The 25871-nt window shown below is 37.7% G+C and overlaps 1 protein-coding gene across 1 annotated transcript in view; it reads right to left on the reverse strand.

The window, feature by feature from the left end:
• The window catches only part of DCC (DCC netrin 1 receptor), a 771692-nt gene that overhangs the window by 465345 nt on the left and 280476 nt on the right, over positions 1 to 25871 (reverse strand). Inside the window, exons 6-7 of the mRNA XM_065889420.1 lie at positions 15648 to 15802; positions 12982 to 13102 (exon numbers count right to left, since the gene is read on the reverse strand). Of these exons, the coding sequence (XP_065745492.1) occupies positions 12982 to 13102; positions 15648 to 15802 (276 nt within the window). The remainder of the gene's footprint in view (positions 1 to 12981; positions 13103 to 15647; positions 15803 to 25871) is intronic.

Raw genomic sequence — 25871 nt, forward strand, 5'->3', positions numbered from 1 at the left:
AGAATTTAAGGAGTATAAATATAAAGAATTGAACTTCCTTTGAATGGCATCTACTATCTCTAATTTGTATTTGTTATGTGAGTCTTCATACATTTTCAGCGTGCTTAATAAATGTTGAACAATTAAAACACCATGACAAGTCACTCCGTCTGTTTTTTGTTTTTTGTTTTTTTGTCTTCCTCTGTCTGATTTACTTCACTAAGGATAATACCCTCCAGGTCCATCTGAGACTTCTTTTGTACATCCAGGATATGCTCTAACTGGGAAAATGTTGTGTGCACTTGAGAAGAATGAGTATTCATTCTGCTCTTGTTCAGTGGAGTGTTCTAGAAATGTCAATTAGGTCAATCTGGTTGATAGAGTTGTTTAAATTTTCTATATCCTTACTGATTTTATGTCAACTTGTTTGATTAGTTATTGACAAAGGAGTGTTGAACTCTCCAATTATAATTGTAGATTATTTCTTCTTGCAGTTCTGTCAGTTGTGTTCCATGTATTTTGAAGATCTAGTATCAGTTGCATTCACATTGAGGATTATGTTTTCTTGATTAATGAACCTTTATCATTATGAAATCAACTTTTTATCTCTGATAATATTCCTTGCCATGAAATCTATTTTGCCTGACATTAGTATAGAAACTCCAGGTTAAATTTTTTTCTTATCTATTTATTTGTAGTGTTACCATGATACATCTTGTTTCATCTTTTTATTTCTAACATATTTGTGTTTTCATATGTGAAATGGACTTCTTGTAGGCAGCATAGAGTTGGGTCTTTCTATCCAACCAGACAATCTCTATCTTTTAACTAGAGTGCTTAGACTATTTACATTTAATGGGATTGTTGATCCTTATGGATTCTTTCTCCATGCACTGTTCCCCCACTCCTACAAGTCACTCTGTCTTAACTGTATTTGATAAGTAAGATTAGTTGCATCAAGTGTATTTTTGGTTAAAGTATGGATTCCTGAATAGCAAAGATTATGTGATGTTTACCTTTAAGACTCTTAAGACAATATTATAACTGACCCACACTTAGTAATGACCTCTAGCACAGTGGGAATCTGGACAGAGATCATTTGAGTGGCACAGTGTTAGAAATTTTAATTAATTCCAAGCTTTTCTCCTCTAACAATAATTCCCAAACCAGTCTGACTAGATTCAAATAAATCTTAAATATCACCCATTCACCTGACAAAGCTCCATGTGGTGGACAGAATATGGTGGTCAGTCACATCATGGCAGAGTGGATGAGGAAGTTAAGTGCAAAAGTCAGAGGGCTGACTGGCTGTGTGGCCTTGGTAAGTTAATTACCTTCCCTGAGCCACAGTTTCCTCACCCACAAAGTAAGGGGAAAACAATTCTATCTCCTCCATAGGACTCTTGAGAGGAATCAATTAATATGTGATTGTAAAGCCCAAACTCAGCGTGCTACTACTCACTAACAAAGATTCAACAGTGTTTTCAAATCCAGCTCTACCACTTTGTAGCTATTTTATATTGCATGGTCCTCTTTGGGGCACAACCTTCTAACATTCGAAATGAGAATAGCAATATATTCTAGACTGGATTATTGTAGAAGTGAAAGGAATGATGCATACAAAATGCTTAGCACACAGTACCCAACACAAGAATGTTCTAGAATATGTTATTCTCTCTGTGTATTCCTTTGGGTCTGTATTTATATAAATCTTACTCTAAATAGGACTGATGATAGCTCTGTTGGCATGTTATTTTCCATAAGTTAAAATAGTGTTTATTTTCTTATGTTTCTAAGTTTCTTACGAGACTGAAAATACTAAAATACAAAAGTCTTATTCCTAAGGCCTCCTAAGTGTCCCAAGGGGTAGAGAATACTCCCAGTAGCTTCTCTGGGGCCTGAAGTTAAAGGCAAAATCACACTCACATTTCTAAAACGCTTGCAATGCTTTAGTGTATATTGCTTGCTGTTTGATACTGTTTGCATCCATGTATTTTGATTTCTAAAATAAAAATTATAGTTTTATTACAAATATAGAAATAGATTTAGATTTGTTTGTTTTAAAAGTTGGGACCCATATTGCGTGCAAAAATTATATTCTAACTTCTTATATTTGTTTCCACTATTTATATACATATTATATTTATTCCACTATATATTTATATTTCACTATTTATATTCCATTTATCACTGCATCATATCACATCTTGGGGGGAAGGGCGGAGGTGACTGCCACTCTTAAAGTCCTAAAGAATGGTAATTCCTATCACATTCTAAGTTAATTCCCCTATCTGGTCCCTTACAAAAATCAGATCACACCTAGAAGATGACAGGGGACAACCACAAACTTAACTAAGTGGTGGTTCCCACTGCATCTGCTATACCAGATGCTATATCTTTGCATGAAATGCAAATGACCGCCAGTCACATTTAGCCATAGTGATGTGTTCTTCTCTATCCCTGTAAGAAAGGATAACCAAAACATTTTCTCATTCATTTCAGTCCCAGAGCTATGCTAACTCTCCCATGTCTGTCTTAATATAGTCCAAAGGGACCTGGACCATCCAGATATTTTGCAGCATAATCCACTTGTCCATTATCTTAATGACAGCATGTTCACCGGACAAGTTGAGCAAGAAATGGCAAATACATGGAAGGCTTTGGTAAAAAAAAATATACATTCCAGTAGTGAGAGACAAACCCTATGGAGATAAAGTGGCCTATAACGTCAGTAAAGATTTTAGAGGCACTGTGATTTGCGGCATGGCAAGACATGTCCTATAGGTAAGGACACATCATCATATCTGGTACCTCCAAACACTAAGAAGGAATCACAATGCCTCTTAAGCATCTGGGTTGTGCAGGCAGCACATTCTGTTCTGACCTATTTACTCAGTAATGTGAAAGGGTGTTGTCTTTGAGTAGGGTTTCCAGAGTAAAAACCGACATTATAGCAGGTCCAGGCCATGATGCAAGTGGCTCTGCCACTTAGGCTACACAACCTAGTAGACGCCGTAGTATTAGAGGCATTGGTGGTAGAAAAAATGTTCTATGGAGAGAAGACAGCAGACCCTGATAGAGGAATCACAACATAAACCCTTAGGGTTCTGTTGTAAAATCAGGCCACCTGCAGTAGAGAATTACACACCATTTATATAATGGATTCTGACAAAATACTGGACCCTATTGGAGTAAGAATGCCCAACTATTGGATAATCAGCTGGCGAGCATTGTTCATCTTGAGCTGAGTTCCCTGAGATGCATTGAGTCAAAGGTTCATGCAGCACCATCATCAGACGAAAGCGTTATATTTGGTATCAGGCTCAAGCATGACCAGAGGGCATAATGGCAGGTGTCCCTGACCACCATATTTTCAATCACTGCTGTCCAAGGAACTTCCCCCTTGACTCACACTTATGACCAAGTGACTGAGGAGGAAAAAGGCCAAGCTTTGTCAGCTTGCTATGTGGGTTTGTGGTTGCAGTCAGAAGAGATGGCTGCCCCTCTTAGGGAAAGCCCTGAAAGAGAGCAGTCTGAGAGCTTTTCTCAATAGGCAGAATGTTTGATATACCAGGTCATCTACCTTACATGAAGAGAGAAATGGCCCAGAGTAAGAATATACATATAGATTATGAGCAAAGTCAAATGGCTTGGCTGATTGACCAGGGGTCTGGAGGGATAGTGATTGAAAGATCAGGGACATGGAGATTTGGAAAAGATTTGGATGGGCCTCTGGGAGTGAATATCAAGTATTATAAAGATCTCTGAATCACATCTAAACCTCGAGCTTTGTGCAATGTAGTCAATGAAGTTTATCCCAGGCACGATTATTGCTCATTGAAAACATCTAAACACCAGATTGTATCCTCCGTGAAAGAAGCACAATCAATTAGATGGAACAATCTGGCCAGGTGATATCAGCCAGGCTCCAGTGGTGACATCAAAGGTGCACAAATTTAGAGGCTATTGCGGCAGGGATTGGACCTGTGCATTGCTCAACACGGGCTCAAACCCGACAAAGCTGCCGCTCCTCACCAGCAGCTACTGGAGCTGCCATACATTCAATCTACCAGTCAAGAGACCGATGCAGAGCACCCAATAAAACAATGTTCCTTGAGGAGACCGACTAACTTTTTGGTAGCAAGTTGTTTATACTGAACTCCTTCTACTCTGCAAAGAAATTCATCTTGATTGGACTATACACATATTCCACCTTTCTTATTCTCAAGGCTTCAGCCTGCAGTACTGAGAGCTCCCAAAGTTTCTGAGCCACAGACATGGGATCATGCATAATATTACAGAAGATCAAATAACACACTTAACAGCAAAAGGGGTGTGGGCATGAATACACGACCATGGGATCCCCTCATCCTATCACATACCAACCTCTGAGAAGCCGCTAACGTGATACAGCCTAAGTACAGTCTTTTGAAGGAGCAATGGGTTGAGACTGAAGACGATATCCTAAAAAAATGAAGAGCCTTCCTCTAGAGTAAGGTACATACACAAAATGAATGATCAGTATATGGTGCCATGTCCCCAAAGGTAGAGTAAATGGATAAAAGAGTTTGAAGTAGGTGCGACCCTGCTTACCATCACTCCCGGTGACCCATTTGGGAATCTGTGTTTCTCATCCCTGAAACTCTAGGACTTAGAAGTCCTAGTTCCCAGAGGAGGAATACTTTAATCATTGACCTTTGAGCTATCATTGCTTCCTGGTCATTTCAGGCTTCTTGTGCCAAAATACCAGCAGGCAAGGAGAGAATAATTAACCAGATCATCAGGGGGAAGCAGGAAACAGGGATGACTGTGGTTAGCACCCAGGTGATCTACTGGAGTGTCTCTTGGTACTCTCTTCCCCAATTTTGACGGTAAATAGACTACTACAAGTTCTATGACTTGCGAAGGAATAGGAGTTTGGGTCATTCCATCCGCTAAGCCATACAGATGAGCAGAGATGTTGGCTGAGGGTGAGAGGAAGAAAGTGATGAGCACCAATTGCAGCCCTGAGACCAGCTGTAGTTGTACTGGTGAGGGTTGTAGTTCATCCCATTAACCTTCCTTTTCCCCCAGGGAATAAGACCAACCTGTATCCTGGAATAGTTATTTCTAGAATTTGTTACATGAAGCAGATAGGTTTGAGTGGCACAGCGGGAGACTGTAGTGAATAGGGTGCTGTACCGTCTGGATCTCCCTTTCATGGACTGTGGTGGCACTTACTCCTCCAGCTGGAGAAAGTGATGGTGGCTGATGGCTCCCTACAGAATCCATCTCCAGTAACTGCCTTCAGCTAAAGAGAACTACCTCACTCAAGGTCATACCCATCTCTGGGGGTAGAGTACCCTGAGTAGCTAACCCAGCTTCAAAGCTTCCTGTGGAATCATCTGAGGCCTATGTTGTTGACTACATTGTAATCCATTCCTTCAAACTGTGTATATGAGTACTATTTCATTGTAGTCCTATCAACGTTGATTATTATCACTTTGATAATCAGTTAAAAATTACATCTATAGAATTTTAGCTATTAAATTATATATACCTCCTACTAATGATTACCTTGATACTTTAAAATTCTCTTATACTAATATATCGGAAGGAATATCTGTATGTGTGTGTAGTGTGTGTGTCCAGGCACATCTATTATCAAACGATGATTTATAAATAAAAGGCAGAAATACAAGAACAAGATCCTTTGGGTTCAGTATAAAAATCAGGATTCTTCTTTTCTACTTCCCCACAACGGGGATTTTAAAAAGCTCTGGAATAACAATCTCTGGTGTGTTTACCACCAAAGTCTGATGTGATCAGTATTTATGAATCTATCAAGTCTTTCATATTGTATGGATTTACAGTTATCACTGCTCTCAGGATACTTCATATTACTGTAGAATTCATCTCTAATTTCAAAGTCTGCCATATCCTCTTGATTAGCACTGAGCTAGCTTCCTACTTGAAGCACATGCTGAATGAAGGACAAGGTGAGTGACGAGTTTTTATTTGCTGAGAAACCTCTGCCAACATAAAATTGGAATGAGCGTCATTAAAGGGATACTGTAAACCCTACTACAAACCTCTCCAGTGCAGGCATTCTGAAATAAACCTTTTCCCTTCACCTTGTCCACTGGTCTAAAAACCTAAACTTCAAATTGCCACTGTCCCTGAAATATTTGTTTATTAATTCTTTTCTTGGAGGATGGAAACATATGCTAGAAGATAGCTATCATTGTATCCATCCCAAGAAACGCCTCCTGTTTTTCTTGAGACTAAATAAACCAGTGGAAGACTTTATAATAGCTAACATTTGTGTAGCAATTTACAGCCTACAAACCCCTCTGACATACATTTATTGCACTAAATCTTTGAGACAATTATCTATTGTATTTTAAAGCTGAGGAAATGGAGACCTGGAAAGGTTAGGCCATATTGTCTAAGATTCTGTTCATTATATTCTATATTCCAATATAGTTTAAATCTCTATAGATAAACTAGAGAAGGATGTGGACATGAAATGTGTCCACATCTCATAGACTACGTGAATAGCACATGGTAAAAAATCAAATGTGAAACTTCGGCTATCGTCGAACCCCTCAGGGAAAGTGCTAGTTTGAGCGTCAACATTTCTCTAAGGGAAAGGAGACTTCGAGGTAGAAAATAAAAGAGCAGACATTACCTTCCTCTTATTTTTATCTTTATCTTAGCTAGCGAAATAATTTTTCAGTACACTGAACAAATTCACAGCCACATACATATACGGACATTAATAACTTCCTTGAAAAAAATCGGTTCTGTATAGCTACAGTTAATTACTAAGGCTTATAAGGGAAAATGTTTGTGGAAAGCTTATGAGCTATAATCACTATAATCATCACTGGAAACAAGTTTCAAAAATATTAAGTTGCACTTTCATTCACGTAAACTCAATGATGGAACTCTAAAGAGAACGTAGTTTTAATGAGCATCTCAGTTTGTGTGAGGGAAACTGTCTAATGACTCATTTTCTAGTTTGGGTCCACCAATATATTAGTCCAATACATGGAATTGGCTCTTCTAAATTATTTACAGAACTCCAGGAATAATTTGATCCCACACAAAATAATACCGAGCACTTAAATCATAGTAACTCTTCTCATAATAAGAGAAAAAAATTCAACTTAATTGACCTCCAGTGACTAATATCAGATTTAAAAGTACACCACTTGAGAGTTAGTAACAATCTCTCTTACACAGTGCTATTACACTGACATTAAATTCTAACAGATCTTGAAGTGTCACAACTAATTGTACAATTTTCATTGTTTCACACAATCTCACTGAAGTTACTATATAAGAGTCCACATTTAGTAAGAAACACTTTTAACTAGCTGCAGGTAATATACACCGTATGAGTACGCACCCACATATTCCTCTTGCCCATTTGGATTTCAAGGTATTCCTCTCCTATTGATACGGAACAAGTCACAAAAACAGATCCAAAGTGAAACCTAGCAGGACCCTGTGGGGTTCCTGGGCACGGAAGCCTTTTCATGTTCCCCATTTCTTGTAAGGAACAGACTCCAGCCTCCATGACCTTCCCTGAGTTCCAAAGGGCAAATTCGAACAGTTGCTAATCAGGGAAGGGAGGGGATGCAGAGACAAGGGAGGAACAGTCAAGAGACAATAGTGCAGCCTTGGGGCAGGGTCCTGGTGCTGCCTCAAGGGATACACATAACACTGCCTTTAAGCCCTTTATAGAACTAAGACCCAACAAATGGAAGATGTCAGCATCCTCCATGTGAGAGAAGACCACCCGAGGAGGCCAGATTAAAGGAACCAGAGAAGCTCATCAAAAGATTACCTGACACCAGAATAAAGGAGTGCAGGCCCTGCACACATCCTAATCTTACCAGCAACTCACCAAATCCTCCCGGGTGGGGACACAAAGCTTTCCAGGGCAGGAGCCTGCTGTGGGCCCCTTTACCTGGCAAAACAATAAAGCTATTCTTTCCTATTTCACCCAAAACTCTGTCTCTGAGATTTGATTCAGCACTGGGACACAGAGGCCAAGTTTTTGGCGTCAAAAGCACTTTTGATGTTATGCCTTGATGTTTATGATTGGACCTAATACTTCTGCTAATGTATAATACACTGCCTTAATACAATGTTTAAAATTCTACAGCATTTGTAATCAGTAACCTTTCCCAGGGGAGAACAAGGAATTGATAGTAGCTCACTATTTTACTAAATGCAAAACCAATATATTCCCCTCCTACAGTGGGAAACTCTATTTTGCCATCAATATTGGAGGAAAAACACAAAACCAGCATTAAAAAAATATTCAGTGTTAACATGAGACACACATCCCATACATATTTCTTCAATGGAAGGCATGATTTGGTACCTTGCCCAAGCAGATCTACATTTAGGAAATATTTAGAAGAGCATTTATTCATTTGTGAACACATAACCTTTTTGTGCATAGAATATGAAGAATACATTATTTCTTCCCATGGCGACTTTATTCTATCTTCACCCATTTCTGCCATTAAATTTAAAATATTCCAGACTACATATGCCCTGATTACAGCTGCATTCCCAGTTCCCTGGCCCTCTCTTCTTCTCTGCCCAGCAGTTAGGTATTTCCAATTACCTGCACTGAAGACCATGGCCTGGAAACATAATGCTACCTAGCAACTAGAACCAGAATCGCTAACTCAGAGATAACTCATATCTTCCGTCTATCTTATCTTTGTTCCTGCCTTGCTCTCTGTGCTCCCACGCTGCCCCACCAGTACCAGAAAGTATGCTCACTTTTCCTTCTAGCTACCCGATAGTCTTAATTTAATTACTACTTACCCACACTCCAGTTCACTGGATGAGACTCAAGGGTAACTAACTCATCAGCATCTGCTATGTCAACCAGATCCTAAGGTACTGGTTACCTGTTTGCACATCTGGCTACTGAAACACCTTATTCTTGTGATGCCTAACACATTGATTCTTGGCACATTTTGTCTGGGCTGTTCACTGAACAGTAGAGTTGGAGGGCTACAGTCAATCTTCTTTTGGAAAGAGGACTTCTTAACCAATGTCCCTCGCCAAATAATAAATAAAACTAAAACAAATAACAAGAAAACATTTCCTTAGCTCTTAGAAGAGACGAATAGGCAATACAAGTGATATATATCAGATAAAATATCTTAACTCGCACTCACCACCGCTTACATAATATGGCTAAAGTATTTTTGAAGCATATGCGAAGTCTTCTTAAGTGTGCAGACCACTGTCTGTGGGTGCACGAGTGTGTGTGTGCATTCATGTTTGTGTTAGGTATACAGAGAGATGGTCAGCAGTCTGGAACTGTGTGTGTGGTGTTAGAGTATCAGATAGAAACCATTACTGATAGCACCTCCTCTAGTATAATGATTTTTTTAAGCACCACTGATCTTCATCTAGAGGAAATCGTGTATATATTTCACAAGTTACGGTGTACACATTTCAGTATTTTCCCAAAATTTATCTTCTGGAAAGAAAAACAAGTCATTAACTCAATTTAATTTAGTAGATGATGTTTCTTTCCTAAGTCACTAATTGCTAAAGAGGGAATAACTAACTATATAGAAAAGACTAGGTTGAAACTTCATTAGGCTTATGTAAATATCCACCAACAATGGGCACTGGCTCTACCAGGCCATTGTGTGCACGTCAGTTAGAAGCAGATTGTTATGGTTGTCAAGAGAAACTCTGCCGCAAGCATGTGGACAGACCAAAGCTGAACAGCTGGTCAGTGCAGACTCACGATGTGCCTCAAAATATATGGTGACCGTTTATTGTTGGAACTTAAACAGAGAGGGCTCTGTTCTTCCCACCAAGGTCAGCCTCATTGCTGAGTTTATATTTATAGCTGGCCTCTCCACCATCTGTGCACATGGCCTACACTGCACCTCTGCGGAGGTGGAGAGGCATTATTTTAAGACCTGATTAAATGGCCAGGAAAAAGCAATCCATCATTTACAAGGAGGGGATGTAAGACAGTCACAATGGTGTTCTGTCACGCTTTCAGAGTTTGGTCTTCATTCTAATCCAATGCCAGATACAGTAAACACCGACCAAGAATGTAGAATCCGCTGACAACATTTTACCATCTAGATGGGAGAAGAAAGAATTATCAAGATTCTCCAAGGTTTGCCCTAGCCAGAAGGTAACTGACATTTATGCCGAGGGGCGCCTTCTCTTTTGTGGTCACAGAGACCCAAATGAATCAGGGCCTGAGTGCAAGGCAAGATACTGTTAATAAAGAGCTACCTGTTGAACTCAGAGCTGCCTGGTGTAAATGAAGTTGAATGCCTATAATTGGTTTATTGAATGAGCTGAGCTATTGGAATATCAAGGGGGAACAGTTTTATTCTCTCCCGTCATCCACTTTCAAACACACTCTATCGGATATATTTCCTACCCCGATAACAAGTTGGGTCAACCCTCAGGTCCTAAGGGCACCTTAAAATATTTTAAAAGCCTTATTTGCAGATATTAAAAACAATAATGACAACAACAACACCAAACACACACACACACACACACACACACACACCAGTGAGATCTAAATCAAGACATTAACTTAATGTTCAATTTACAGTTTCTCCCCTCCTCCCAGAGTAGGCCTGAGACCAAAAATGGGGAAGAGGCAATGGGACTGTCTGTCACCATTTTTTTTATTCTCTTGGGTCTATTCTTTCCCCCTCTGCTTAGGGTTTCTCCAGGGTAGAAAGAGAGGATGGATTTGCAGTAAAGAGACAAAGGCTGTTTTTCTTAGCCTGTGCTCTTGAGAGTCCACAGTCATGGAAGGCATCCACTTGCCTCTTTTTGGGGAGCAGCTCTGTGTTCTTCAGAGGCCCCTCCAACCTAGGAAGCCCCGCCCTGGACCCCTTCCTGCAGCAGGCACTGCAGGATCTGGCTAGTCTTCAGCACCAGCTCCCAGCTCAGCTCCGTTCCAGCCAGTGTCCCTCTAGTGTCTTTTGGTGGCTGTAGCCTTAGCAGCCAGGACCTTGTGGGCAAGGCCTTTCAAGATGTCTTCCGCCCTGCTTTCTTCAAGTGCAACTCACACCCTCATTCTTCCCAAAGGTGGAAATCGAGCTTCTCCCCACTGTTGCCTTCCCCTTTCTCCTCCTGCAGTTGTGGGCAGCTCCAGACAGCTTTTAGTCAGGGTAAGTTGCCCATTTTCCATTTTTGCAAGACAGTAAAACACATACACACACACACACACACACACACACACACACACACACACACACACACACACATACATATTCTGTTCAAGGGGTTTTCTTGGTATCTCCACAACTTGACTTGTGGGGGAAAGAAAACACCATGATGATGTCTGTCTAATCCTACGAATTTCAACACTTCAAAGAATCCTCCATCCCTAATGGCAGTTAAAGGGAATGATAGGAGAATGTACCTCATACTTCTCTTTAGAAATACAGGACTACTTATCTTGCATTTTCCTCAGCTTTATGGCCTTACATGGAAATCAATGTTAACTAGAATTCTCTTATTCTGTGACTTGTGTAGCAATCAGTATTAGTGTAAATGTTGCCATATTGTCGTTGCTAATGAGACAGCACAGAGTTTTTAAACCATGGCTCACATTAGAGACCTTGGTTTTAGAGGTTCCTTTTCCCCTCCTTATCCATTACTCTTTTGGCGGAAGAGAATGTATTTAGTCACACAAATGAGGTCACATTCACATGTAAGGCACATTAAATGGAGGGAAAACAAACAGTCCATCAGAGAAACTGGTGATCTTGAACAAGAATTAATGGTACCTTCAAATTCCTAAATAGTTCCTTTCATTCCTTTACTCATCTGGGACTGCGGTTCTATGGTTGCTTTTTTGTTTTAATCAAGAAAAGCAGAGAAAGTCATCGCTGTGAGCATTATTATGAGAGTCTGAGCATCTTCAGATAATTGGTTAGAGATGCACAAAATATAAGGCCTCAATAGGCACACTGTAAATGACAGAAGCCAAAGAAAGACTATGTCTCATATATTTCAGTAGCTATATAGAAATTTCTGTTTTCTATTAAAATTACTGTTTCTAAACAGAAAATCTGTTTTCTATTAAAATTAAAATTAAAGCAGGGAAAGATTAAGACAAGGTTGAGTCAAGAGGAAGGAAACTGGCCTAAAAAAGTTGAAATTAACATAATCAATAGGTGGTATGAAAGCCTTTCATGAGGAGGTATTAATATTTTAAGGTATTCTGATCTATAGAAACAAGTGTTCAGTCCCTGCTTTAAAAAAAAAAAAAGAAGAATAAAAAGAGAGAAGGGATGTTTTTGACCTTCTTTAGTGTAACCACATTTCAGAGTAGCTGACCAGCTGGGATTTTTGTGTTTGTTTTTGTCTGTTCGCTTGCTTTCTGGAAATCATATTGTTATGGGGATATTACATGACATGTCTATTATAGATTTATGCTAGTTTTGAATACACCACCATATTAAACCTCTAAAAGGTTACAGAACAAAATAAAAAACTTAATAAATGATTGAAAAAAGGACAACTTATCAAAATCTGTTCTAAAAAAAGAGAAGAATGTTTTTACTTTCAAGTGATTACTCCTGCCATTTTTCTACCAACTTCCATTGACTTAAGACTATAAATAAGCATGTATGTATACATGTATATGCTTATCTATTTTATATATATTACATATATATATATATTCCATATATAGAGTTTATATGAAACACCAAGAAGAAAGGTAGGCCACAAAAGAGGGGAGACGGTAGTAATTTAGTGGTCGTCATCTTGACTGTATCTCACTGGATGGAGATATATATCGATAGTCATAGATATAATTTGCTAGCACAAATATACCATCAATACACACATGCATACCTGATTAACTAAATAACTCAATAATTCCAAACTGACTTTGAGAATAGGGAAAACAGTACAGATTTCACAGATGAACCATGCAGAACTGCAACTACAGGAACCAGAGCAAGGTTCACTTCATCTTACCAGGCTTAGGAACAATGAGCTGTGCACTGGTCTGGGCGTTTCCAGCCTCATTTTCACCCACACACTGATAAAAGCCTTCATCCGACTTCACCACCCCAAGGATTCGTAGGTTGCTTCCTCCCTAGGGAGAAGAAAAAGCAGGTAAAGCATTTGAAAAAGCAAAAAAACTCCAAGTGACCAAATGATCACAAAACAAATTTTAATCAAACTTCCCAAAAGAAACCAGAAGGGAGGCCAAGAGGGTCCTCAGCCTTACAGATATGTCCTGTGTCATCTGGGAAACGTCACAGATTCCCAAGATTCTGCTGAATCCACGTGCCGCAATTTAACCTAGTTCTGCCATGAAAAGTATACTCCCAAGAATGCACATCCTCCATGAGTGAGCAGTAAACAGAAAACTCTTTTATTAGGTATGGACGAAAGAGAGGTTAGTATCAAAAGAAAGCTCATTCTTTTCCTTGTACTGAAGGAAATAGTTTCAGTGGGTGCTGGAGGGGGAAAAAATAGCAAAAGGAAACGAAAATTACTTATCTTTGCAGCTTCTAAAGGACAAGAAATCTAGGTTGGCTATTTTCTGGACATTTGCCAAGAAAAAAAATATCTGAAAATCCTTTTAAAATTGTGTGCCCTTTCGGGGATTTGGAGGAGGGTATGGTAGATCTTTTATACCCATGTCATTCTTGTTATATGGCCGAAATGTTTCACCTTCAGTATCCATAAATTAAAACACACCAATGTTAACTCCTGTTTTATGTAAATTGGGCCACCATAGTTTTCAAGGATGGATGATAAAATGATCTGAAATAGCATTTAATTACAGTAACTCAGTTTATCTTCGACAGTGTAAGAATTAGTTCAGTAAGTGAGACGAGTTAAATCACTTGCCCTGAAGTCATTAAGAGATAAATATTACCTCATGGGGAATACTTAATTGTTTTTAGTGTCTTGTAGTCAATTCTCAGCTGATGTAAAATTCTTAAGATAAAGTCGACTAACTTACAATTAACAATTCTCATATAAGTTACTATTTGTGCTAAATGTTACACGTGTGACAGATCTGGAGCTATTGGGGAAATATTTTTAAGCACAATTTAATGTGAAAAGGGCTCATACCATACTTTTTTTTTTTTACCTTAAGAAAAGGAACATTTTAAGTAGGTTGGCTATAATAAGTCATGCTGGGGGAAAGATTATTCAAACTGTAGAAAAAAATGAAATGCTTCATTTTATCCTGTGTCCTTAAGGGCACTCAACAATTTCCTCTATATGCAAGTAGCATATATTTTAGGCATATACAACACATTTCAAGTTGCCCCATGGCAGATCATTTTTAATTCAGTGATAGGGGAAACAGCATTGCATGTAAAGGAACTAATGGATTGATGTGGCATTCAAAAGTTAAATTTTTTTCCTTTCTTACTCCATTCCCAACCAATTAAATGCAACTAAAAATGAAAAATGGTAAGTGGTGAGAAACATAATAAAGATATTCTTTACGGGTGTATTCCTTAAGAGCCCTTACAATGTGACAAAATGCATGAATCAAGAGGTGATGAAAGTTTCTGAAAGCCGACTGATCATGCAAGAGGGACCACCAGCAAGAGGCACTGTCGAGCCGTGGAGAGAGCTTGTGCCTGAATTCTATAGGGCACTTACACTATAATTTCCATCTCCTGGGAGACCTGGCTTGGAGGACCACTTTTCTTTGACAGGGTCATGTCTGCATCTCAAACATAAGAGAAATGGATTGAAAGCCTCCTTCTTTAGCTGCAAAGTTCTTTGATATTTAAAAAGTGCTTTTCATATTTCTCAGATATTCATTTGAATTCAGAACCTCTGATGCTGACCTATGCCAAAAGGAGAGTTTTCACAGAGCATTTTTAAATGAGCAAAGCATTCTGCTGGTAGCAGCAAAAACAATAATAATAATGATAGGTATGGATCACTCACGATGTACCGGGACAACAACTCAGTGAATATACCACCATTATCCCTATTATCTCTCTCCAGGGAAGGGACAGAGAGGTACACTAAACCTTATAGGAACTATAAGAACCACTGTTCTTGGCTTCAATTCTTTCCAAAGTTTAGAACTGCAGAGGATGTGAACTCTGGGTCTTCAAATCCTCTCCACCACTGCCACCACCATTGTCACTATCACCATCATCACTGCCCTTTTCTACTGCTCATGGAGGATCAGCTGGCCTATCTGGAAGAGCAGCAAAGGAGCAAAGAGTGACCATCCTAATTACCAAAGTAAGACTACCATATTCATAAGTAGCGCATCTTACTTGAAACTTTATTATAATGGGCCAAATTTAAAGAAGTAAGAGATTCTTGGATTCATACAGTCTAGAACTAGATTCTAAACTCTGTTTTTTCAAGAACCACCAATGAGAATATTTAGAAAGCACTGGTCTTAGGCCCCCCATTTTTTCTTCATTTGTTTAAAACCGTGTCTGTAAAACAAGGGGGCTGGACTGTTTAATGACTCTTTTTTAGCTCAAAAATTCCAAGTCTAAAAAATGATTTGCTTTATTGGAACAATTTTCTTCATACATCATAAACATTCCCAACAGGAATGTTGTTCCCAAGAAAGAAAAGCAACTGAAAACAGAGTAGACAATGAATGGGATTGTAACGTGAATATGAAAAAAGATAGTTACCACTATCTGAAAATAATCACTAGGAATGACCACATCTCCATTCTTCATCCAATTCACAGTGGGCACAGGCTTCCCAGAGACTGCACATTCAAACTCAATATCCATGCTTTCATAGGCATAGAGGTTGGAAGGGTGATTTAAAAACCATGGTGGAACTGTAAAGACAGAAAAATTAAAAGTGAGTGGGTGGGGATGTGAACTTGCATGCTAACATCTTCTCTGATTTCGAAACAAATATTGAAAATGTTTGTAATTCAAATAATTCCCCTAAGCCCTTAGTTTACTTTATAGGAACTACTGTAGGACATGATAAACTCCCTCCGCCCCCCCTGCCCCCCGCCAAATGCAGTTAAACAGTGTGTTGTTGTGTTAATGGTGTCTTGCCACAAAGAATGTAAAAAACAACAACCTTTGCATATAATAAACAAAAATAAATAAATAAAAATTTTAAAAATGCATATAATAAACATTCTGAATAAGTGTTTGTATCTAATTGACCTACATAAAGGACACTGGAAAGTCCATAAAGCTATGGAAACTATGCTGATAAAGCAAATAAAGGGGAGCTCATATGACTGACACAACCCAGTGTATAAGACATGAACGCTTAGTGTCTGTGTAATTCTAGAGTTTCATTAGGATTTAGTTAATGTGACGGACTCGTTCCTATTGAAACTGGCTGTGGTGATAGGGCACTAAAAATGACCATCATCTTTACTGTGGACACATGCCTATTGTCCTAGCAATAATCTACTCTAGTGCATTGCTATACTATATTACTATTTTCTCAGCAGGGTACATGATACACTAATTTAATGTCTTAATTACCATAATACTCATTACTCTATGATGGAAATTTGCAATTGAAAGGAAATTACAAATATAACACACCTTCGCCAGTGAATCTCTCAGACCTGGTGCCTCAAAGCACTGTGTAGGAAAGGAACATTTTAAAAAGTGATGTTGGAAGGGATAAATTGGGAGATTGGGACTGACATACACACTCTACTATATATAAAATAGATAACTAATAAGAACCTACTGTATAGCACAGGGAACTCTATTCAATACTCTGTAATGACCTATATGGGAATCCAAAAAAGAGTGGATATATGTGTATGTAAAATTGACTCACTTTGCTGTACAGTAGAAACTAACACAACATTGTTAAATCAACTATACTACAATAAAGAAAAAAATGTTTTTAAGTGATTGTCATTTTCTTCCACTGGGAACCTTAAAATGATGTGAAACTTGAATATTTATATTGTCTGAAATCCAGGTTAAATTCACAGGGAAGTAGAAGCCTTGATCCCCTTTTCACCTTGGAAATAAATATGTATTTTTCATAGACATTTTTAAGGACAGATTATAATTTTTGTCTTTGCTGTTGTTATGCTCAGTGGGTAAGGTGTGCTAATTTTTGCTTCTTTGAGTAACCACCATACTTTCCTCTTTCCAACCACCATCAGCAAAACTTTCCCTTGAAGTCAAAGTGAATTTGTAATCTTTGATGGTCATTGCCTTCTAGAAAAATCGAAGAGCCAGTGGAAGGCACCCAGGATTCAAGTCCTAGTTCTTCTACTGAATGATCTTGGAAGTCAGATCTCTCCCCTACCCGCTCCTCTCCTCTCCTCTTTCTCTCTCTCTCTCTCTCTGTCCCTCCCTCTCTCCCCTTCCCTGTCTTATCTTCCTATTTTTAACTAAATATTTGGGCCTCTAGTACCAAACAACTTTTAAATTCTTGAATCTTTCACAGGGGCAACTTGGTTTAGATGACTTGGCTGGGATTCATTAATATTCACAGATTAAAGATATGGAAAAAATGATATGGATTTCATATGGAAAAAATGAGAGCTTTCCTACAGAGAATGTGTCACCACTGTATATAGGGCTAAGATTAATTATTTACAATTTATAGTAATATTAGACTTTATTTATTCTTTCACCAAATTCACTGAGAATGAACCAACATCAGAAATATTTCTTGAGTGCCTCTGAGCAGATACATTTATTATCTCTTTTGGATTCTGTTGTCAATTTTATCACAGATTTTGATCAAGTATTTATTTACCAGCCAATAGCCAGTATTTATTGAGAGCTGACTGTACCACTTATTAGCCTAAGCACTTTATTATTCACACCAGAACTCTTTGAAGCAGGCTCTTTTACCCCCATTCTAGAAATGAAGAGACTGTGGTGTGTAAGCAGCTTCTCCAAACCACATAGACAGGCTGACTCCACTGCCTACATCCTGAACTATTTTGTAATAGTTCTACCTCTGGAAAATTCCGATGGAAAATTATTTTGCCACCAAAAAATTCTGATGGAAGGATAACTCAAAAATATTCCCAAAGCCTCAGTGATAATAGAAATTAAGCAGTTAGAGCTGTTAAAAAAAAATAACATCACGTTGTCTATTCTGCCTCTCCCTTTAAGTCCTTCTTTCCTGGTGCCATGAAAACTGTCTGAGTCTGCTAAGCCCTGGTGTTCATGTTCATCAGATTTCCTGGAATCATCTGTGCCCACATCAGAGTTTTCAAAATTCAGATGACTTCCATAAGTGGATCTTGAAATTAATTTATGGGGTTGAGACTAAACTTTAAATAGATATGCATATAAGTAATATAAATATACATAAACATATATCATACATAAACATATACATATGTGTGTATATATTTATACAGAGAGAAGGAGATTTAGTATTCTCTTCTCTTCCTGCTTTCCTCTTCTACACTCTTAATCCTTCCTATTCCTATGCTACTCCTCTCTCTTTCTCTTTTCTTGTGATGAGCAGACTAGGATTTATTCTTCCTATTTTAGGATTGCTTCCTAGAATTTAGGACCTAGGTATACCTTTCACTGCTCTGGGGTACTAGATTCTCAACACAAATACAAACTGGGACTAATGAGTGAACATGACTTATCGATGGTTGTGGACATGTTTCTTTAGCATTTTTCTGATCATGAAGAGGGAACTCACACACTCCTTCTTCCATGAAATGTTGTCTTTCATGAAGCCGATGATGGGTTTTCCTGCTTCTTGCAGTGCTCTCTCTCTGTGCTCAATTTTTATACCACTTATTATTGTTAGATATTTTTCACCTACATCATTATTTACTAAGCAGACTATAAAGATGGGGCCTGAAGCATATGCTTTTTCTTTTAATTCCCTTTGAATATTAACATAGTTCTCCTTCCTTTCCACTCTCATGGAAGGAATAATTCACTACTTTAAACTATTTGGGGGGCAACAATTTCTTAATGACTAATAAAAATGAAGTGCCATGAATTTTCAAGCTTATCAAATCGTTCCATTCACACAGTTTTAGTCCATTTCAGAGAACTACTTAACATACACGTATGATGCTACAGCAATTTCAGGCAAGATATTGATTTCGTTATACTTTCCTTCTTTAGATAGAATAAAATTCATGACCAGAAATAAATTACCCACATTTTCATTAGATCTTGGTTTCTCAGGGTCTTCTTAAGTACTTAGAGTACCTATATAGAGAATTTTTATAACTTAGGGGTTGAGGGAAGAAGAAATAGTGACTACAACAGAAAGATGGGAAAAATATGTCTGTTCTAGAAAATGCTACCATATTTAGAAATGACTAATAGATGAGAGATCCCTCTACACTGCAATCATTAGAATTGTACAATTAAACCTTAAATTTGAATAAAAGTTTTCTCTAAATTAAATATTTTATAAATGAGTTTCTATGCCGTGACTAATCATTTGCATTCTGTGGGGTAAATTTTATTCGGTAATTTCAGCCCCAAACCATCACCAACAATCTAAATAGTATTAAAGGTTTTATTTCACATAAAAGATGCCTCACAAGTATTTTTAGTAACACTTATCTATTCTTTTCCAGTTATTTAGGTACAAATAAATGTGGGTCAATTCTAAAATACTGCTCTAGGACACATAATTAACACTCTGTATTACCTTGACATTGAGAAGATTCGATACATCCTAAAAATTTACTACAGCTCTTTGAAACTGCAAGAATGAAACTTGAAAGGAATGCAGGTGGTTTAAATGAACACTAGGCAGAACACACAACTGGTGAATGATAAACATGATAAACATCATGGGAATGATAAACATCAAGGAAAAATTCAGATTAGCGAGATTTTGTTAGGAAGACAATAGAAATTACCATGAGCCTTGATGGGCTACATTTTTATCCTGAGAACACTGGAAAACCAGCTAGTGTCCCTGAGCAAAACACTTCTATCTCTCCAGGCCTTTTGGAATTAATTTGTTGTTGAAATAATGGACATAAACCCGTTGGTCTTCTCTTAAATGCAAATACCTGAAGATTCTGACCAGATCAAAAATCTAAAATACGTTTGCTGCCAAACTGGGTTAACTCTATATCCAAAATAAATTGAGTTCTTTCAAGTACAGTCAGATAATTTCACCTTAAGGAGCCATAGTTTGATATGTAGTCACATTCAGATGACTACAAAGGAAGCCATCTGGTGTTGAATGTAGGTTTAGAGATGACATAGCACAGGGGGAAAATACTTTTTTATCAATTCAGGCTTCCATGTTAAATGTACCTCAACGAAATCCTACTTTTATGGAATAAGGTTTCTAATGGACATTCAATTTATAGATTAGAAATAGCTCTCTGATCCCATAGTTTCAATTCTTCCTGCACCAACTTCTGGTGCCAAAGTAACTCTTTCAGCTAACTTGATCTTTAAATGAATAACCTTCCTTCTCCTTTATTAAACAAGGAGCTGTGTGATATATTTCTGCCCAATCCGACACTTCTCTCCAGGCCTTTTCTTATGTGACTAGTGACTTGAAATCTGCTGAATATTTTTCTCTAGTTTGTTCCTTCCTACCTACACATCTGTCCTCTCCCATAGGACTGGGTGCTGAGATTTGCATTTCACTCTCTAAGTTGTCTCTCACACATACCTGTCTGTACTCTCTTAAAAAATTTAGGTTGGGGTAAGTTGGGTTCTAGCCTTAAGTGACTAGAATGTATCCCACATTGGAAATAAGATCTCATTTTAGTTTTGTTCTAATTAATAATATTGACTGGGGCTCCCATTGTTCTAGAAAAATGACTATTAAGCTATGGCTTTTATTCTTAGCATTTTCTATTCAAAAAAGTGTTTCAATTTCCGGGGGCAGGGGGTGTTTGGGTCTTTGGGTCCTCTTAACAACTTCCAGAATGTACATTACCTTTTTCCCTGACATATGTGTGAGCCTAAGTGGTATATTTAATTATATATTTTTTTTCTCAAGCAGAAGTAAATATATCATTATTGAAAATTACATTTCAGAAAAGATGATGAAGCAACAACAATTCATCCCCTTGTAGCATCCATCTGGATGCAAATCCACCAAGCTTTTAATTTCTTAAGGACAGGGGCTACCTTACTTCACTTTCTGTCCCCAAGATTAAACATGGGATGGGTGCTAATAAATACTTATTAGATAAACAGGCATGGATGTGGTTCAGTCTTCATAGGCCAATGCTTTGGCATTGCCACTTTCTGGCTGCAAACAGGTAATAGCTATGGAAAAGCTAGATGAGGAACAACATTTAAGAATAAGGATATACTTTTCTTCTAAAGTCAATGCTAATGACAACAATAGAATATTAGAAGCATCAAACTATAAGCTATTCTGCTATAGCTGGCAAAGAGGATATTTTAATCATCTTAGAGAAATAAAAATTGAGACCTTTTAATTTATCTCTTACCCCATTATGCCAAAAAATTTGTGCTCCTATCTAAAAATTCTAGTCTATGTGCTGTGGGGATGAAGAACATCTGACCTTCAACCTTTACTTTGGAGTTGTGTTTAGGTTATTTTATTTTTTATTTTTTAAATAGAAACTATTTAGACCTTAGAAACTATTTTAGACTTCTTGCCACAATTTTCTTTATCCAGACAAATAATCCCATTACTCTTCCTCAGTTTCCGCTGCTTCTGTAATCAGGATTGCTTCTCTCTAAATCCAGACTGAGTTTTCCATTTCTCTCTTTAACTGTAGAGCTTAGGACCAAACAGGGAGAATGATGTTCTAAGGCTCAAACCAATGATAAAAATGATAGGAGGATTAATCTCAAGGCCCTAATCCTATATGCTTACTTAAGTTATCACCATGTCTTCGGAAACTTAATTTGTGTGCTATCAGTGTCCTTCAGTAGATGTTGGCAACTCTCCAACAATTAAATCTGTGTGTGTGTATGTATGCATATGTATATGTATATATAAACACACATATATTAAATACATTTATTTCTATATATTTATATACATATCTGTGCTCCCATGTAATCCTATGTAAACTGTAAAATCACACAGAATACCTATATTTAAAATGTTATGTATACACAAAGACATGCAAATGATATATCCATACAGATACAATTTATAAACATCTTTCTTATCCAATTTTCAACTTTAGCTGTGAAGAAAATGAAAACATTTTAAGAAAAACAAGATAAAAACATTAACTCACGTGGGTTATGACAAAAATAATAAATATTTAGAATAAGTTATCTAGTTCCTAACACTGCATACTGACAGAAATTTTTAAGAGTTATCATTTTTCCCTCAGTCAAATGTTTTCTAGCATGCCCTCTTGTTATTTGAGAGTAAAAGATGTGGATATTCTAAACAGCTAGAAAAAATGTTTCTGTCATGCATGAGAGCAATTTCTGTGTATTTTTAAGTGGACATTGAAGAGTTACAGTAAATTATAGTGAAAACTTTGTTTTTCGAGTTTTTTGTTAGTAGTAGATATTCTATGAGGGAATCTTCCAACACAACATTTAACTGAGACGATGATGAATTCTAACACACAACTAATTTCCCTCCCCCAATACCCAATGAAGTCAAAAGTCCCAGCACACACGCGCACATGGGCGCGTACACACACACACACACACACACACACACACACACGCCAACCATAGCAACCAAAGAAAAGAAAGCAGTCAATTGCAAACAAACAAACAAAAAAATCAAAATAGATGTTTCTGGAATAGAGGAGAAAGTCAGAGCAGGATTTAGTTCCTTATCTGTCCTTAAACACCAGAAACCGCCCTGGACTTTGAGGAAAAGCCTAAGAATTCTCAGTAATACCTCCAAAATTGAATCAATGTGAAACCTATGGAGAATCCTATGTTTTTCCTTCCTTTTCTGATTGAGGAGAAGCTGCAGTGGCTATCAACCTGAGGACCAGCCCCTCCCCTACAGAAGGGAATAGGATACGGAACCAGCCAACGAAGCTGGGTGCTCTCAAAGAGGCCGAATGTTGCCTCAACTGAACTCACTCCCTGACCATTCCTGCTGGTTATTAAATAATTAATAAAACCTGAAATATCCAGCACTACAAACTGGACCCCAAGGGGTCTCAGGCAGCGTGGTAAATAAGTCTAGAAGTAACTTCTGCTATACTGGCACAGTGTCTGGACAGAGTCACCCACACATGAGCAAGATAAATGGCACACATGGGAAATATGGAAATATATTATCGGCAACCATAATGAGAGAGAGAGAGAGGGTGGGGCAGGGAGGGAAAAGTGGCGGGAGGAAGAGAGAGAAACAAAACACTCAACCCAGAAGAAAATCTAAGCGGAGAAGCAGAAATAAATTTCTTAAGTTGTTTCACACAATGGATTTACTTATTATGAAAATAAATTCAACAACACTAGAGGTCAAAGACTAGATGAAAAACAACAGAATGAAATGAAAAGGAAGGTAGCGGACCTAAGGAAACAAATCAAGGGGCAAAACAACATCATTAGAGAGCCAATATATAAATTAGAAAGTACAAGTAACAGACACCACTAAAAACCAAATTACCGATGTGTTGGAAATGAGATAAATGCAGTGAATGCAGATGAAAAAGGCAAAGAGACTAAAGTAATTAGGAAAAGCTTGTATAGAAAGAGGCCAAGCAAAGATGATTTAATATTGAGATAACTGGCATTCTGATGTAGCAAACTCACAAATGGAACAGAAGATATATTCAAAGATAAAATAATAGGAAATTTTCCCTAAAAAATAAATCTGAATTTTTAGATTGAAAGATTATCCCATTTTCCTGGGAAATTGAATGCATAATTCTCAATAGTAAGACATATCTTATTTGAAATATTGAATCTGGAGGATAAATAATTATTTGAACATTCAACAGATCAAAACACATCTACAAGGAATGAGGGGGAATCAGATTCCCATATAGTAATATCCAATGTTAGAAGATAATGAAGCAATATTACCCAAGAATATTATATACAGTTGTTTATTTACAAAGCCATAGTCTAAATTATGAAAGTGCTCAGAAAACATAGCACTTGCTAAAGTAAGTCTGACAACAAAATCCAGGCAATTAAGAAGAGTACCATCAAAATGAAAAGATAGGCATTGTGATAAAATGACTGGTGATGAATATTGAATATAACTCTATACAGAAATAAAAGTAAACACAGTGGAAATAATGTTTACTGAAGATAAGTCAATTGTCATAAACGTGAAAAGGATACAACTAATACCATAACTACCAAAATCAGAAGGTGGGGGAATGAGAGGATGGATAAGATTGCTACCCCCTCATGCTAATCCCTAGGTGCTATCTTTCACAGCAGGAATTTAATCAATTACGCCTTTAAATAAAACATGAACTTTAAAAAACAGTATCTGTAGCTGCATCACATTGTTATAAACATATTTCTACCTAAGTATCCAACTATTTATATACGTAGAAGGATGTATGGAATACTGAGATTTGGGATGATTTTTAAATCACGTGGGTTATTTTCACAAAATTATAGAGTGATTCTTCTAAAACAATGTTTAAAAGACTCTAGAAGTAAATATTCTAAGATGTACAGTGATTATGGAAGTATGGATATATCTTCTTTCTTTTTTTGTATTTTAAAAACATTTCAATGATTAAAAAAGATATTAATTAAACATTTACCTTCTGGGAGGGCTCACTATGACAGTTTTAAATAATAGAACCCACTGGAAATCCAAGACCTTGTATAAATAATACACATGATATAAATAGCAAGTAAACATATTTATCCTTCTTTTCTTTTCCTTTTATCCTACTTCTTCACTGGGTCTTGGAAGAACTTCAGAGAAACTCTTGTTGCTGGTGACAAGAGTACATAAACCCTTAAGGGAAATCACGTGGAGGTATATCAAATTTGGTGAAGGATGATATATTTCCTATATATTTCCTATATACAGGACGATCTGGGGAAAACCACTGTATGAGAAAAAGGAGAATCAGGAACAACCCTGATTCTGGCTCTACTGAAGGTCAGATTATGGACACCAAGCAAGTAACTGAACTTTTCTTGACTTCAGTTCCTTACTTGAAAACTTAGAAGGTTAAATTGGAATCCAATCATTCAGGTTCTTTGGAATCTCTTCACCAGTTGCTGGGGAGGGGATGGTGATGATGTTTCTCTCCAACCCTTTAATACCTTCAAGGAAAATAATGCTGAGACAGGCTGGGACCCTTTACTGCAGTACGCACACCTGGACAAACCTCTCCTCGAGCAACAGAATACAAGGAAACTATAAGGGACTAAAAATAACTGTGCATGGGCAGTTAGGGCAAAGTCTGGACAAGAAGATATAAAAAGACCCCCCCCAAAAAAAAAATCCAATTGCCACTTCTGAAGAGCCAGGAGCAAAGACAGGGTGTTGGGAGCGAAAGCAGGGTACTGCACATGCGCCTGCACTCAACACCACCAAAGGGGTGGGGAGATCACCTAAGTCACCCCTCCAGCTCGACCGCGGGACACACCCCTTCCCTCACCACATATAAGGAACCATCCCACACCCCCTAGGGGAGTGAGCTAGGGAACATGTTATTTGTTTTCACTCCCCCTGCTACAATAGGGGCCCCAGTAAAGCCTTGCCTGAATTTCTTGTCTGGTGTCTTATCAAGTTCTATTGTTTGGGGAAGGTCAAGAACCCTGGTCGGTATCAATGCCACTGTATATAATGAGCTTCTATATTAACTCGAAGCTTCACGAGAACATTCTCTGCTACTAAAACAAAGAAAGTAAATTATCCCCAAGCCCTTTTTTATCACCCCCGCTTTAAAATTCTGGTGAGTCTAACCCGTTAGTATATTTAGCTGGTCCAATGCTCTTCAACATGAACAGTTTACAACAAGTTGATTTAGAAAAGAAGAGGGAAAGTAAGTTGTC

The sequence above is a fragment of the Phocoena phocoena genome, chromosome 13, assembly GCF_963924675.1.
Source record: "Phocoena phocoena chromosome 13, mPhoPho1.1, whole genome shotgun sequence".
NCBI lineage: Eukaryota > Metazoa > Chordata > Mammalia > Artiodactyla > Phocoenidae > Phocoena > Phocoena phocoena.